Source organism: Sceloporus undulatus, chromosome 5 (genome assembly GCF_019175285.1).
Source record: "Sceloporus undulatus isolate JIND9_A2432 ecotype Alabama chromosome 5, SceUnd_v1.1, whole genome shotgun sequence".
NCBI classification, from domain to species: Eukaryota; Metazoa; Chordata; class Lepidosauria; order Squamata; family Phrynosomatidae; genus Sceloporus; species Sceloporus undulatus.
Genome location: NC_056526.1, coordinates 187,721,580 through 187,738,160, shown reverse-complemented (window position 1 = coordinate 187,738,160; position 16,581 = coordinate 187,721,580). Strand labels below are relative to the sequence as shown.

Here is a 16,581-nt window from a genome sequence, read left to right as displayed (position 1 = left end):
TTCTGTCAAGGAGGAATGTCAAAATCTCCTCCATTTTGAGCAGGACTAAAAAGTGTACATTTACATTTGTTTTCAGCATGAATTTACATCGTGTTTTCAGCTTTTATTTTGTAATGTCTTACATTTCCCTGGAATGCCCTACACTTTGCAGCACCCTGCATTCCTTTGTGGTCAGGACATCTGCGTGCGGCTGCCTGAGACATGTTGGTGCTCCTGCCTTTTCATGTGTAAAACTCAGCTGGTGTGCAGTTGAATCTTTCTTCAACTCCAGCAATGAGAAAGCAGCATCCATCACATATAGCAACAGGTCTGCTAAGGGAGCACAAAGCTGGCAGTGTGGCATTTTTCTCTTTCTTTGCCACCTCCCAGCATCTGCTGCCTGAGGCAATCGCTTCTCTCTCCCTAATGGTGGAGCCAGCCTTGGTTGCTGCCTGTGAAAGTTCAAGCCACAGGAAAAAGGAGCCATCTTAGGGCTGGTGTTTATGTGGTGGGAAAGGCACAGTTACCTACCTCTTCTGACATCTTCTCATTGGACATATGCCCTAACAAGGCTTTAAGAACCACGGGGCTCGACAGACTGGCCATTAAGGCAGTGTGAATCTGTGCACTGCTCCACATGGTGTGCAGTGTCACAGTGCTCTTCTGGCACTGCATCTACATGATGCAGTGCCAAAGGAGCACAGAAAAGCCACGTGCCGGTGACTATGGCGCCCTTTCCAAGACGCAAAAAGGAATAACTTTTTGCGGCTCCTTTTTGCACCACAGAAAGGAGTGCAGTTCCTGTGGCCCCGATCTGATGCAGATACAGCCAGCTGCAGGCCGCCCCTTAGGTCTGGTCTGTTCAGCCTATATATGATCCAGCAAACACTGTCTTGCCTCAGTCTCCACTTCCCCCATCAGATTGGTGGCTTCGTAATGACATCATCCCGTTTACAGCTAAATTCGTAAGGGTAAGTTTGATGAAATGATTGGAATTGTGCACCATTTGGGGCAAGAGATATTTCCACCCACCACCAATGGCTACTTTTTACGTCTGAAAATCAAAACTATTGAATATTCATTGCAATGGAGTCCTCTAGTCTTATGCCAGTATCCCAAATGGTGTGATGCTCACTAACCACTGTGGGGTCATCTACACTGTAGAAATAATGCCATTTGACACCACTTTTACTGCCATAGCTCCATCCTACAGAATCCTGGGATTTGTAGTTTTGTGAGGCACCACCACGGTTTGACAGAGAAAGCTAAAAAACTTGTTAAACTACAAACCCCAGGATTCCATAGGATGGATTTAGAACACTTAAAGTGATGTTAAACTGGATTATTCCTAACTGTAGATACACCCTTTGTGGCCCAAATCCTGCCCATTTTGAACCTCAGACAGCAGAAAGCCTGCGATTTTAATAGTTGCTCAAACTATCCATTCAAAAGAAATACTCTCCATGTTTGGAACTTCCCAGGGATTTCAAGCTGAACTTTGACCATGCGCCAGTGCGCTTTCAATCACTCATCAAAAACTTTGCCCATGAAAACATCTACAGGCATTGTTCGATGACGCCAATGCTATTTTCAGGGCTTGGGTTTGATTCACAGTCGCTGTATAATTGAATTTGCTGGCTCCCACCCAAGTTCAAATACACAAGAGGAGGTGGGGAGAAACTACCAGTCCCACCAAGGCATCTCATGGGGAATTTCGCCATCTACTTAATATGAGGTTTGCAGAGTTTACTTACCAGCTGGTTGTTTTAAAATATTAGTTGGTAAACCTGTCTGTCATCTGTAAAAAAACAACAACCCAGAAATGGTGGACCAGAGGCACTTGTGTCAAGGCTAATGTTGCTTGATGCAATTGGCTGCCTGAGGGGCAAAATATTTTGACAAAATACAGAAAAGCTGCTTGTAATGCATCCAGCTCATGCTTTGACAGCAGAGAGAGAAGGGAACAGAACACATACCAGTCACCCTCTTTCTGCATCCTTTCTTCTTAGTCTTTCTCAGGGTGCATACAGCACCAACCAGGACAGCAACAGCCTTCTTATTCTCCTTTAAAATATTTTAAAACAATTAAAAAACCCCTTTCCATCCATTCCACGTTGGTACAGGCTGCTGGAATTCCAAAATCTGAAATACACCAGACCAATTTTTTGTATGGGTGGCTGAGACACCAACACCTTTGCCTTGTGATTGTTCAGTGTACACAGACTTTGTTTCATGTACAAAACTATTAAAAATATTGTATGAAAATTACCTTCAGGCCTGGTGTATCATAGAATCAGTGTAGAAGGTGTACAGTCAGCCCTCTGTCTTCACCGGCTCTTTGTCCATAGATTCAAGCATCCATGGCTTGAAAATATTTTTAAAAATATATAAATGCCCAAAAGCAAAGCCATTTTATACCAGGGACACCATTTTACTAGGCCACTGTATTTAATGAGACTTGAGCATCCACAGATTTTGATATCCACAGGGAGTCCTGGAACCAAACCCCAGTGGATACCAAATGCCCAACGTATATGAAACCTAAATTATTATTTTTTTGTTTAGATTTGGATTCCCTTTCCAAGATATTTCCATATGTCTGTATTTACACAGCACCCCACAGTGCCAACTGCTATTGTGAGTTGCTCCCTCTAAGGCCAGAAATGAACTGCCCTGTATTGACCACATGGCCAGTCACCTTGGCCTGAGATTGAAGGGAATTATGGCTTGAATTCACTGCAGATGTGCAGTGAAGACAGGCTGCAGTTGAGTCAGGGCTTTGGTCCTGCTTTGGAGTTTATCAGACAAGGGAAACTGGAAGTATAATCCAATGGCACTCTGAACGCAATCATGGGGTTTAACGTTATTGCGTGATAACCCACTACATGCAAATTCGGGCAATGGGAAGTCAGTCCAAGCGCAATCATGGGGTTTCACATTATTGCGTAATAGACTGCCCCACACAAATTCGGGCAATGACATGCTAATTTTGGGCAACGGGGCAACGGGGAGCCAGTTCGAATGCAATGAGCATTCACGTAATTTCACTAAACTAGTGACTTTACGTGAATGCATTCTGGCACCACTTTCTTTTCATTCGAAATTAAGAGGAATTCCTCACGTGATAAACTGTGTAGACAGGGTGACAGGAGGGTGTAGGGAAACTTGGCCACTTGTAGAGATGCCCATGGACTATCTAGTCCAGTGATTCCCAAACTTTAGTTCCCAAGGTGTTTTGAACTTCAACTCCAAGAAGCCCTAGCCAGTTTGGCCAGATGTCTGGAATACTGGGAGCTGAAATTCAAAACATCTGAAAGACCAAAATTTGGGAACCACTGATCTAGTCCAACCCCTTGCCACGCAGGAATACACAACCACAGCATTCCTGAAAGATGCCTATACAACCTCTGTTTAAAGACCTCCAAAGATGGAGAATCCACTCCACCCCACCAGGCAGGTTTTTCCACTATTACAGCTCTTATGCTAAAGGCATTCTTCCTAAAGTTTAGGTGGAATCTCTTTTCTAGTGCTTTCAATCCATTGGTTTGTGTCGTAGTCTGTGGAGCAGCAGAAAACAAGCTTGCTCCATCTTCTACCTGACATCCACGGGCTCTTTGTAGAGCATGGATGGCAACAAGACATTTTTGCTGTCTGAGGCAAAGAACAAAATGGCACCCTTCCTCTCTTGCATGAAAGCTATTTGGACAGGTTCTTGAAGGTTTCTTCAATACTGGGAATGAGAGAAGACCCTGGACCATACTTGAAGGCAGCAAGGTAGCATAGGTAGCTCAAGGCAAACGTTTTGGTACACAACTGTTCACTCCCCTCAACAGCTTCCTGCTTCCTCCCATCCCCTGAAGCCTAAAGTGTTCAACTTACTCGGGATGCATCTACACTGCATAACTAATGCAGTTTGATACTGCTTTAACTGCCATGGCTCAGTGCAATGGAATTCTGGGATTTGTAGTTTTCTGAGAGATTTAGCCTTCTCTGTCAGAGAGGTCTGGTGCCACAACAAATGACAAATCCCATGATTCCATAGGATGAAGCCATGGCAGTAAAAGTGGTGTCAGACTGCATTAATTCTGCAGTGCAGGTACAGACTTTGTTTAAAGGTTAGTCTGGCCCTATTTTGGAGCTCCTTTTGAAGGCTGGGGTCTTATACCTGGAATATGTGCTTCAAAATATAACAAGAGAGGTGCCTCTGAGCACATGCAGAGTGTACTCCCCTCTCCACTGAGGAAACATTGTCAGTTTCTACAGGCCTAGAAATAGGGGAGTAGGAGCAGATGGAAACAGCTTTGTGGTGAGATGGTGGTCTGTTGTGTCAGGTCATTGTGTTGAAGTGAATTTTCCCACATTCCCATTGTCAGTTGTAAATATGGGGCAGTTTTGAAAGAATAGTTGATGAAGAAAGATGGGATCTTGGGGATATGGTTAAATTCCCTTATGAACTATTCAGTATTATTGACACTCTCTCTCCTTGCTGATGCATTATCCCTAACCCCTTCATTCTTCAATTTTTTGTTTTTTAAAAATGGCCACAGTGTAATAATTTTGGCTCGATTGCCCTTGGTAGTCAGAATACACTAGACTTGGCTTTTTTTATGTCTACTGTTTTCAGTATTTGAGGGGAAAAATCAAATTTTTAACCATCATTGCACTTGAACTCCAGAGGACTTGAACCTTTGAAAAACAACTTTCCAACCCAGTCCTCATTCCAAAAACAGGTTTCCAACCCTTATTGTTGTAGCAGTAATGGCTGAAACACTAGCTATAGTTATCTTCAAGGCACAGGGAGCTGTGCTTACAAGAAACTATCCCCTCTCTTAGTGGTTTGTTAAAAAAAAACAATGAAACCAAGGGGGGGGGGGGGGTGTTGTGTCAATTGTCAAACTCTTATTTCCCTCACCCTTGAAATCTAGCATCTTGATCAAGGACATGGAGCTCTTGTGTGTTGATAGGTTACCTATATCTCTACCTGAAGGCCCATCATTGTCTTCTTACTTTCCCATGGCTCCAAATCCCGATTTTTGCAAAGAAGTGAGATCAGAATAAAGCATCATTGCTGGGTGACTTTAAGCAAACCCTCACTGATGATTTTTTTGCATAATTTATTTCTGAACCTCTTGGCAGATCACTGGCATTTTTCAAGGGGCCAGACCTTTCTGTCCCAGATAAAATGGGGAACCTTTGCCATGGATACCACCACCCCTGCCATTCAGAGAAATAGGCCTTTCTCCTTGCTTCATAGTATATGCTGGCCCACCTCTTCTATGTATTAATTGACCATCCCCAGAATCCATAGAGCTCTTTTGCCATTTCATGGCCATTAGCATTATTTTTCTTCATGAGGTACCTGCCCATGTACAAGGTGCTATCATCATACAACCCCCCAAAAAACACAGAGGCAGATGCTTCATACTGAGTCAGACCATGGGTCTTTCTAGCTCAGTGTTATCTACACTGATTTCAAGTGGTTTTCTGAGATCTTGGGCAAAGAGAATTTTTCTACTCAGCCTCGCTGGGTAGAGCCCCTTCCTTGACTGGAGATGTTGGTGATTGGGCATGAGACCTTTGGCTTTCTGTAGGCCAAGCCTGAGCAATGTCAACTGAGCTTTGACCTCCTTCAGTCTACCTGTTTCAGGTATGGACCACATCCACCTGACAGCTGACCCGCATGTTAAGACACAGACACAATAAAATGGAACCCCAAAGGGGTTCGAACGTTTATCCCTGCTGGTTTTAAATATCTGTTTCTTTAAGCCCACAGGACTCGGAGTCTGTTAAATCGTCATAGACTTGATAGTCAATACATTCCATGAACTCGTTGGGGATCCCTATGGAGACCGATTCCACCTCCGTTTTGTAGGAGGCGGCCATGCCGCCTTTGGCAGATCCTCCTCGGATCTTGTTGGAGAGGCTGTTCATTTTTTCTTTCAACTGTGTGGTTGGCTTTTGGAAAGGGGAGAACATTCTCCACCGCTTGAAGTTCAGAGTTCTCCCCTTGCTCGAGCTTTCCAAGGTGCCAGTGTTTAATATGAATGACCCGTTGATGGTCGAAACCCTCGACCGTGATTCCCGCTCCGAACCTTGGCCAGAGCCGTTGACGGAGGCTCCGCGCCAGTGGTTGTCATACACCCTCCAGATGGGCCTTCTCCTCCGGCGACACTGGCATTTCAGAAGCCGAATGAAAGCTCTTTTGAACTCTTTGCTCGAACAAGGGTAGATGATAGGGTTCACGCAGCTGTTGAAGTATCCCAGCCAGAAGATGATCTTGAAAGCCATTCCCTCGGGCTTCACAGAAGGAAAAAAGGAACCTAAAAGGAAAAGGCAAAAGGATACATGAAGGTAGAAATGGCTGTATGGGCAGAGGGTCAGAGTACCATCACTTATCTCCTTTGTTAGCAATTTCTTTGTCTGAGTGCCAATTATAGATGTAAAGAATATTCATAAATATTCACAAAATCTTCATTAGGGGTGTAAGGAAAATGCATAAACATCCACAAAAACATGATTAGAGATGAAAGGAATATTCACAAATATGCACAAAACCCATTTAAAGGTTTATAAATGTTCAGCAAACAAAATCTTATTAGTGATGTGAGGATATTCCCAGATATTCACAAAATCCAAATTAAAGGTGTAAGGAACATTCATAGATAGTCACAAAATCCTGATTTGGGATATAAGCAATATTCATAATTTTCTTGTCTCAAAACACTGAGATGCTGCACTAAGTCCATCCCTGTGGAAATTATCTATCTATCTATCTATCTATCTATCTATCTATCTATCTAATCTAATCTAATCTATCTGCACACATTTCAGGTCTTTGTTTTTGTCAAAAAAGTCGAAACACTAACAAAAAGCCCCAAACTGTGGAGAAAAAACTGAAAAATGCAAAAAGACTCTCAAAATATCACCTGATGAGGACAAAATTTTAGAAAGGATTAGTTCTTGCTTGCATGGAACAAATAAGTACAAATTTATAGCCTCAGCATGGATTCTTCCACAGTTAAAATAGCACCACCCATATGTAGGAGGAAGGCATCACACAGAGTTTGGAAGCAGCGACTGACATCATGTTGGTACTTTGTGCACAAGTAAGTTTCTTTATACATGTGGTTGCATAATGCTTTATTCTGTTTACAGTTGCATAAGCAGAGTTCTGCAAATATAACCGTTGTGCATGTTGCTGTGTATTCTAGGGCTGCATCTACATTGTAGAAACAGTGCAGTTTGACACCACTTTAAGTGCTGTCACTCCATCCAATGGAATCCTGGGATTTAATCTTTAATCTTCTCTGCCAAAGTGTGTTGGTGCCTCACCAAACTACAAACCCCAGGAATCTGTAGGATGGAGCCATGGCAGCTACAGTGGTTTCAAACTGCATTATTTGTACAGTGTGGATGCACTCTAGGATGTCACATAGCTACACATTAGTGTCTTCAGTATCACACATAATTCACTGAGATTGCAGGAATAGCAAGTACATTGACAGATATGCAACAAGTGTACCTGAAGTATAGGTATGAGTTGTGTGTGTGTGTGTGTGGGGGGGGGGGGGGGATGAAGCCTTTGCGCTAAGTATCCCACACACCAACTTTACCTTCATTTCCAAGATTTCTAGTATTGCCAAGAAGGATACAGCAAAGATCATTCATAGCTAGAACTAGACTTCTGTTATGCTGGAGTTCCTTGGGTCACTATGCTTGCTCTTTTGCCTTGGATACCTAAACTCTATTCCTAAATGCTCAACTGAAGTTTTAAATTACTGCAATGCTAGAAATATGGGGCCTGAAGGAAAGTTTTGCTTGAGGGGGCAGAACTGTATTGTGGGGCAATGCATAGTCTACTTCCCATCTATACTTCTGGGTTGTACAATGTTGGGATGTAGCAGAAGGGTAGGATAGCAGAACCATCATTTAACTACAGCTGCTTCCATGCACCTTTATCAGCAAATGTTGGTTATTTTGGTGCATTCCAGGGTTAAGTCTGACCTGACTTGCCCCAGTCTGAAAACAGAGCTCCAAATTCACATTCTTAGAAAACCAAGGGAGGGGAAAGTTTGAGAGGTGGAAAAACAAACAAAACATAGTCTTGGGAGAGACCCAACCATTGCACTGTGTTCTCCCAAATCTCCAAGCAAACGGTATGAGCATCTGGGCCTTTTGGTTTGCCTGTGCATGTAACCCATCTCTGTAGTTTCCCAGGATCACTGGAAGGATTCCCCCAAGTCCTTAGCAAAAAGGAAAAACACTCCCATTGAATGAAATGGTTTGCTTTGGACCAGGAGGAGAGGATAAAATAGGGGAAAAAACAGAGTGCAAATGCAGAGGGAACATGCTTTTCAAAGTAGCGTTGCTTACGGTCTAAATCCTATTGATATTCCCAACTAGAGGAGACCCATTGGATTGAGCAATTTACCTACGTGTCGACTCACCATTCAACAGTTGATCCCATGGCTCTACTCAGCTGAACTCTACTTTGCTTGGATTAAGATTCAGGCTGCTGCCACACAGCAGACTTAATGCAGTTTGATGCCACTTTAGCTGCCAGGGCTCCATCCTATGAGATCCTGGGATTTGTTGTGGCACTGGAGCTCTCTGGCAGAAAAGGCTAAACATCTCACAAAACTACCAGTCCCAGAATTCTATAGCATTGAGCCATGGCAGGTGTCAAATTAATTCTGCTGTGTAGTGTAGTGGAGTCTCCCTCCTTGGAGGTCTTCAAACAGAGGCTGGATGGCCATCTGTCGACGATGCTTTGATCTGGATTTCCTGCATGGCAGGGGGTTGGACTGGATGGCCCTTGCGGTCTCTTCCAACTCTATGATTCTATGATTCTATGATTCTATGATTCTATGCAGTGTACCATACACGTGTGGTAGTGAAATAGGAGTTTAACCCCAGGACATAAGATAAATAATTAAAGATACTCATTTGTTAAAACAATAACAAAATCACATATTACTTTTACATATTTAAAAAATAACATACAGAATGGAAAGTGGTGGTTACCACACATGATAACAATCCTCATATTAAAAGTGGATGCCAGATACAATTTGGCTAAAAATATATCCGGTGCAGCAATTTTCCTAATTTTAAGAGAGAAAAAGCGAGTATACATTTATCCGCACTGCAAAAATAATCCAGTTTGACACCACTTTTGCTGCCATGGCTCAATGCTGTGGAATCCTGGGAACTGTAGCTTTGTGAGATATTAAGCTTTGTCTGTCACAGAGCTCTGGTGACACAACAAACTACAAATTCCATAGCATTTGGTCATGGCAGTTAAAGTGGTCTCAAACTGGATTGTTTCTGCAGTGTGGATGCAGTTTATGAATTATTTAAAACACATCTGGGAATTTGGTTTAGAACTTGGAAAAGTTACTTTTGGTGATGAAACCACCTAAAATCCCCCAGCCAGTATGGCCAGTTAACGGTGTGAGCCAGAGAGCTTGGAAAAGTGACATTTATGGATGGCAAGTCCCAGAATCCTCTAGCCAGCATGACCACTAGGCATGATGACTGTGGGGATTTTGCCATTTCCCTCCCAAACAGTAACATTTCCATACTGCGGTGAGATGACAGTAAGTTCTTTTTGTGAAAACGCTTCTCCCGAGATTTCAAATTAAAGTTACTTTTCTAGAATATAACTCTCAGAATGCCCCTCCAGCTCACAGGTCTATGATGTTACTATCTGGGGGATGCTAGAAGCTGTAATCCAAAAAGTAACTTTTCCAAGCACTGCATCTCAAATATTTGTCTGACTGGGATGGCTGGGGATTATGGGACTTGTAGGTCGAAATGGTAAATTTCCCAGGCTTTGGGCTTAATGTATCATCCAGTTTTGCAAAAGTAATGGAGAGAATTCAACTTAAACACTTTTCTCCTGGCAGAGCTTATCTTCAGAAATAGGAAACTGGTAAGCCGCACAAAACCAATCGTTTGGTTGTGGCATGACATGCGCAAATAATTTGGAATGGCTTTCCTTGCGAGGGCTAATCCTCATTTGTTCCCATTAATCCGGATTCATTAATCGTTTCCTTCCCCGACGTATCACTTCTCGGCTCTTGCCAGCAGGGGGCACCCTTGTACTCTCTGGACCTGGATGGACCTCTGCCCAGGCAGCTCTAAGAATAACTTTCTGACTCAGCCCAGTATCTTTTTAATTTTAGATGAATCATGATGCTGCGTGACTGCAGTGTTAATTTGTGTTATGGGTAAATAACATGCGCTTCCAAGGGATCGGCGCTAAAGCGAAGTGTCAAAACAGCTCGGAGGGGAGCATTCGGCATCGTGGGCATGCAAACATGAAAATCCCAAAGGCATGAAGGAAACGCACACATATATACTGTACACACAGACTTCCCTAAGAAAGCTTCTGAAACCTGTTAACGGAAAACAACATAATTGCTTCTGGTGTCCCCAAATCAGCAGAGCTTGTAATTGTGTTCTTAAGGTTGCGGGATCCGAAGGCAAGTGTGTCACACCGACTGGGGAGCCTGGTTTTCAAAAGAAACTGGTCTGTAGAAACCAGACGAGTTCTGGCTTTGTGTTTGCATCATTGGCTTTTTTCTTATAATTTTTATTGCAATTGTACAATATTCATTCTTCACATTTCATAGTTGTTAGCAATAATCATTTCATCCCCCCTCCCGTTGACCTTCATTAAATTCAAATTTATGCACCTATTAGCATCATTATTCTTATCCATATTCTTCCTTCTTATTGTATCTTATAAAAATTTTACAACACGTCAACTTTTACGTTTATGTTTTCTGTTCATCTTAAGAGCCCATACTCTTAAACCTTTTATAACTAATATTTACATTAACTATGGCATGATAGTTTAACCAATATCTTATAACAGTTCACATTTTGTTCAATACTTCCCCACTCTGCCATTACTTAACTGTTTCTTCTTTTAGTTATTCAAAGTTATTTCTCTCTGTAATACATATATTTGCTCTATCTTTCTTTGCAGTAAGTCATTACTAGTTCTTGATTTCAGTTTTTAAGTGTTTTTCCAATATTTGCATTGGTTATTCCTGTGGCCAATGATGCAAATCTTTTTTTTAAAAATGGGGGGGGGGGGGGGAACTAGATATCCTGGGTTAAATAGGGTTTTTTTGGCAGCCCCCCCCCAACTTAATCAGGTGCATTCGTGATGCATGTGAACAACGGAGATTCAACCTGGATTCATCCTGGATTATATTCACTGTCTAAATAACCCCTTAAACATGGGAGGGACGCAAAACCCAGACTTAAAGCCCTTGTGTGAGGCACACTTTGGATTCCCCCTTGCCCGTTTTTTGGTGAAATGAACCCAAAATCTTCCCATTGTTTTTGGCTTTCTCAGTCACCCTGCTAGCAGGAGGGAATCCTCCATCCTCCTATCCACAGAACAATTTTTCTCTTGACATTATCACAGCATAAGAAGCCGGTGTAGGTGCATACACATCTATGTGCGTGGGTCACCATCAGCCACATGGCCCCCTAGTCATTGAGAGCCTCTGCAGCAGGGAGAACAGACACTCTCTTTTTCCAGGACTTGTCCTACATTTCAACCTTCTGTCCTGGAGGAATTTCAAAATATACTCCATTTTGAGCATGAGTAAGAAGCCCATTGAGTAACACCACGTTTGTTGTTCCCTTTCAATAAATTTGTCTACTTGGCAGCCTGTCCTCGCTGCAAATAGGGGGATAAGATGGATCCTTCAAAAGTTCTTTTTCCCTAGGAGATGCAAGAGCAGAAAAGACTTGCACCCAGAGCTCAGGGCATATTTGTTTCTTGGAGGGAAAAAGGACAGCAAATGTGTTAGGCAATGGGCTGCTCAAGGACACAATGCAAATGTTGGAAGGGTTTCCACCCCCTTAATTTCAGCACAATAGATAAATGAAAGGAATAATTTAAATGTAGAAAGCCCAGTGTGACATAGTGGTTTGAGTGTTGGACTATGACTTTGGAGACCAGGGTTCAATTCTCCACTCAGTCATGAAACCCACTGGGTGACCTTGGACAAGTCACACTCTCTCAACCTCAGGGGAAGGCAATGGCAAACCTCCTCTAAACTACTCTTGCTAAAAAAATCCCCATGATAGGGTCGCCATCATTCAGAAACGACTTGAAGGCACACAACAACAAAGATGCAGTCAGAGGTTTCTGGCTAGTAAAGTACAGTTTTAAGCATTTGTCTTGCTCAGAGTTCAGTAACAGCCTGTACAGACTGACCATTAAGGCCAACCTGGGGATGGTGTCTGGGTGTGGTGTCCACACAATGCATGCCCCGACTCCATCCCCATGGAGATTTGACGCTGTGCACTGCACCACACGGTATGTGGCATCATGGCGCTTCTCTGGCGCTGCATTTAGATGATACAGCACCAAAGGAGCACTGTAAAGCTGCAGCGCAGCGACTGTGCCACCTTTTTCAGGGTACAAAAAGGAGGCCCTTTTTGGGGCTCCTTTTCGTGCCACAGAAAGGCCAGATCAGGGCCACAGCATGCAGTTGCCATGGCCCCAATCTGGCTCTAAAATTGGTGGTCTGCGCAGCTCCTAAGTATATTGCAAGCCAATAAGGTATTTAATGAAGAAAAATATGGTTGAGTACATAATAAAGTACAGTATATGGAATATAGCTGTAAATAAAACATATAAAATGAATTTATGAGTGTTTTTGGCTTTTATTTGGCAATGCCCTACATTTTTTTTTAAATGTTGTGGTTGGTGCCTTGTCCTCTTTTGTAGTGATCATATCTGCTCCACTGATGATCCAGGCTTTACTCAGGGTGCCATTTTTGGACCATGAGCCACACTTGGCCCGTCCCTGGCTTGAAAGCCCTCAATACTGAGTGCAGGTTTACAAACCCAGCCACGCAGCCTTCCAGCTTCTGCTTCCTCTGCGCCACTGCTTTTAACAGCGGAGAGTATTTACGATTGTATTTTCCTGGCTCTGTCCAATGCCCTGTTAAGCAAATTGAGATTTATTCATCCTCCGTCTCTGAGCTCTGCCAATGAATGGGTCCCTCTATATGTGTGTGTGTGTGTGTGATTTGTGAATCAGAGCATGTATTGATAAATTACTTGCGCATTACAAAACAGAATGGCTTGCCTCGTAGTTGTGTGCTACAAATCTGCCCGAGTGAGACACTATTCTTGGCTTCATTCATCCTTGGGGCTATATTAATCTTTAAAGCTACCCTTCTGCATTGAAGGAGCTTCCACCAGAGGAGGAGAAATTGGCTCTTGGTTGGCAACAGCATGATAGAGATGTGGAGCTCTCCTGCAGATTAAAATATGTATTGGTGCAATGGGGCCGGTGATATTTATTATCTGCTAAGTGGGATGAATTTAACACCCCGATCATGCACATTATATTGCAGTATTTATCCGTGAGTTGCTGAGGAAGAGAATGAGGAACAGAGCATTCAGCAGTTCAATCCTGTTCTGATCAATTAATTAATTAATTAAGGAATTAATCCAATTTGACACCACTTTAACTGTCTATACTATGGAATTCTGGGAATTATAGTTTGTTGCGGCACCAGAGCTCTCTCACAGAGAAGGCTAAATACCTCACAAACCTACAAACCCCAAATTCCACAACACTGATTCATGGTAGTTAAAGTGGTATCAACTTGGATTATTTCTGCATGTGGATGCAGCCTAGGACATTTTTTTTTTGCCTCTCTTCCTGCAATACATCTTCAGTGTAAGGACCCCCTTTCATTTTACCCTATGGCTACCTTTTGGACAGTGCATAACTATCCAGCCCCATGCAAATCTCTCTTTAGCCTCTCTTCATTTGTTTTAAAGAGAATAGAGAAAGAAATGGTGTCTGCATGTACACTGCAGAATTAATGCAGTTTGATGCTGCTTTAACTGCCATGGCTCAGTGCAATGGAATTCTGCGATCTGTAGGGGTTTTTGAGAGAGATTTTGCCCTCTCTCTTGGAGAGCTCTGGTGCCATGAAAAACTACAGATCCCAGATTTCCATAGGATGGAGCCATGACAGTTAAAGTGGTGTCAAACTGCATTCATTCTGCAGTGCGGCAGCAGCCCAAGGGACAGGAAAATTATTGTGTGTGTGTGTGCGTGTCTATTAAAAATACACTTTTACTAATTTTTCCCCTTGCCTTTGGAGTCTTCCCAATTGGTCCAAACAAGTTCTCACATTCACATTGTTTTTCGCCAGTTGTTGCTTTTTAAAAATTAGTATTTTAAAGATTTTTACTGAAACATACATATCTAGCATACTATGCATCTGTGAGATGCATTGTGTCTTTGTTTCCTGAATAGCCAGTGAAAAAAATGCTTAGCTTGACACAGTTATGAAGGAGTATCTTTCCTAAAATCAATGTGTGAGGAAGGGGAAGAGAGAAGACTGGCCTTTCCATTTGCGTAACTAATAAACTTGTAACATGTCACACAGAATTTGGGTGGCCTGTAGTAGCCCTTACTCTTTCAGTTAATGTTTTCTTTAGCATGATGTTCTAGATTTTATCTATCCACCGAGAAAGTGACAGGGCATTTAAGTTTTTCCAGTTACACATGATCTCTAAATGTGCTGCCAGACACAAATGCACAAACACTTTTTAATGTGAAATAAAGTCATTTGCATGGTAAAAAAGAGATAGTAGTCCCAACTCTGGTGATAAAAAGCATAGTTGGTGATGCAATTTGGCTGATTTCTGCAAATGCCAAATTCCAGAAATGAAGTACTCATGGGCATGACTGACATATATGGTGGTGGTAAGTTCCCAGGTGCATCTGCCCTGTAGAAATAATGCAGTTTGACATCACCTTACCTGCCATAGTTCCAACATCCTGGGAGTTGTAGTTTTGTGAGGACCAGGACTCTTGGGCAGAGAAGGCTAAAGACCTTGTAAACTAAAACAATAAATTCTAGGATTCACTTAAAGTTGTGTCACCTGCCAACTTGCCATATGGTTGCCAACAATAGTCATTTGAGCCTTTAGAAAATACTTCCATTTTTACTGGGGTTAAATGCCATATATATGGAGGAGCCCCCTTAGTGTACTGGAAATAACCATTGGACATATACAATGGCAGCTCTACACAACTGCATGTAGATCAGAAATGTTGAACAACACTTCAGTGACTGGGTGACATTGAGCAATGCACAACACATGATAATGTACAACTGCAACAAAAAGCATAGGATAACATAAAGTATACGATGCACAACCAAAAAGGAAAGTATAGGATGCGCAACTGTACATAAAGTAAAGGAAGTGCAACCATAATGTACAACCTGCAAAGATAAGGCACAGATGAACATGTTGTCTGACCAACTCTGCTTCCACTCTTATCAGCAGATTAACCAAACCAACCAGCTTAATTAAAGGTAGATTGCAACTGTCAGTGGAGGTTCAACCAGCCCCACACAAAAACGTTAACACTTCTGTGTATCTGACTAGATCTTTGAGATCTCTGGACCTTCTGTGTCTGTTGCACAATGGTGACTTTTCACCCTATATGTGTAGTGCGGCGGATACATACATATGTCCAGGGGTGTAGCCAAGGGGGAGGGAACTTGGGGTCCGGACCCCCCCTCCATTAGAAAAATGAATGGTGTGTGCTGCTGCGCCGCTGCACCCAAGCCCCATTATAACGGTGGCACTTAGTCTGGACCCCCCCCCTTCCTAAAATCCTGGCTATGTCCCTGATATGTCCCTTAATGAATGCTGGCCCATGTTGTTTTTTCTTCCAGTCAAGCATCCTTGTCAGTCCATTACAGGCTGACTTGTAAATATCCAAACATCCCCTATGTATTTATCAATTCAGATATACAATATTGAAAGCAGTAACAGAAGCAGATGTGGCTTGTGATGGCATCAATGGCACTGGAATAGGTAGTGTGAATGACATATACACCCAGCCATGTGGAACAGCTTGGAGTTGGAGAGGCTTACTAAAAAGGAGCACCGATTTATTTACTACAAAGGAGCACTCTCCCTCCCCCTGCATAGAATCACAGAAACACACAATTCAATTTCAGACAGAAGACTGAAAAGCCAAAGGATGAGTTCTGCCAGATCAAACAAGGCCAGAATCTCAGTTTCATCTCATGTGTGTTTCCCAAAATCCCCATTCCTGTCATCTATTACTGGGGACTCTAAATCTTGTTTAGCGGTTGCAAAGTCTATGAAGCATCATTAATCAAAATCAAACCCCTCGCATATCCTAGATATCTAAACAAAGGGGCTATCCAGACCGGCCTGAAAGTGAACTCCACTTCTGCCATCATCAACTGGATACAACCACTGCACATGGTCCATAAAACATACTCTGCAGACATAGCACAACTTAGATTCATAGAATCATAGGGTTGGAAGAGACCACAATGGCCACCCAGTCCAACCCCATGCCATGCAGGAATTCACAATCAAAACATCCCTGACAGATGGCCATCCATCCTCTATTTAAAAACCTCCAGGGAAGGAGTCTCCACTACAATCGGAGGGAGTGGGTTCCCCTGTCAAACAGCCCTTACTGTCAAGAAGTTCCTCCTCATCTTGAGGTGGAATCTCTTTTCCTGTAGCTTGCATCCATTGTTCCGTATTCT

General features: G+C 42.7%; 2 protein-coding genes across 3 annotated transcripts in view; both read right to left on the bottom strand.

Moving 5' to 3' along the window:
- PTPRA (protein tyrosine phosphatase receptor type A) overlaps positions 1-16,581 on the bottom strand; it is a 604,614-nt gene that overhangs the window by 450,802 nt on the left and 137,231 nt on the right. The window lies entirely within an intron of this gene.
- ADRA1D (adrenoceptor alpha 1D) overlaps positions 4,845-16,581 on the bottom strand; it is a 55,653-nt gene continuing 43,916 nt past the window's right edge. The window contains exon 2 of the mRNA XM_042466828.1: positions 4,845-6,299. Coding sequence (XP_042322762.1) covers positions 5,725-6,299 — 575 coding nt within the window. The 3' untranslated portion in view covers positions 4,845-5,724. The remainder of the gene's footprint in view (positions 6,300-16,581) is intronic.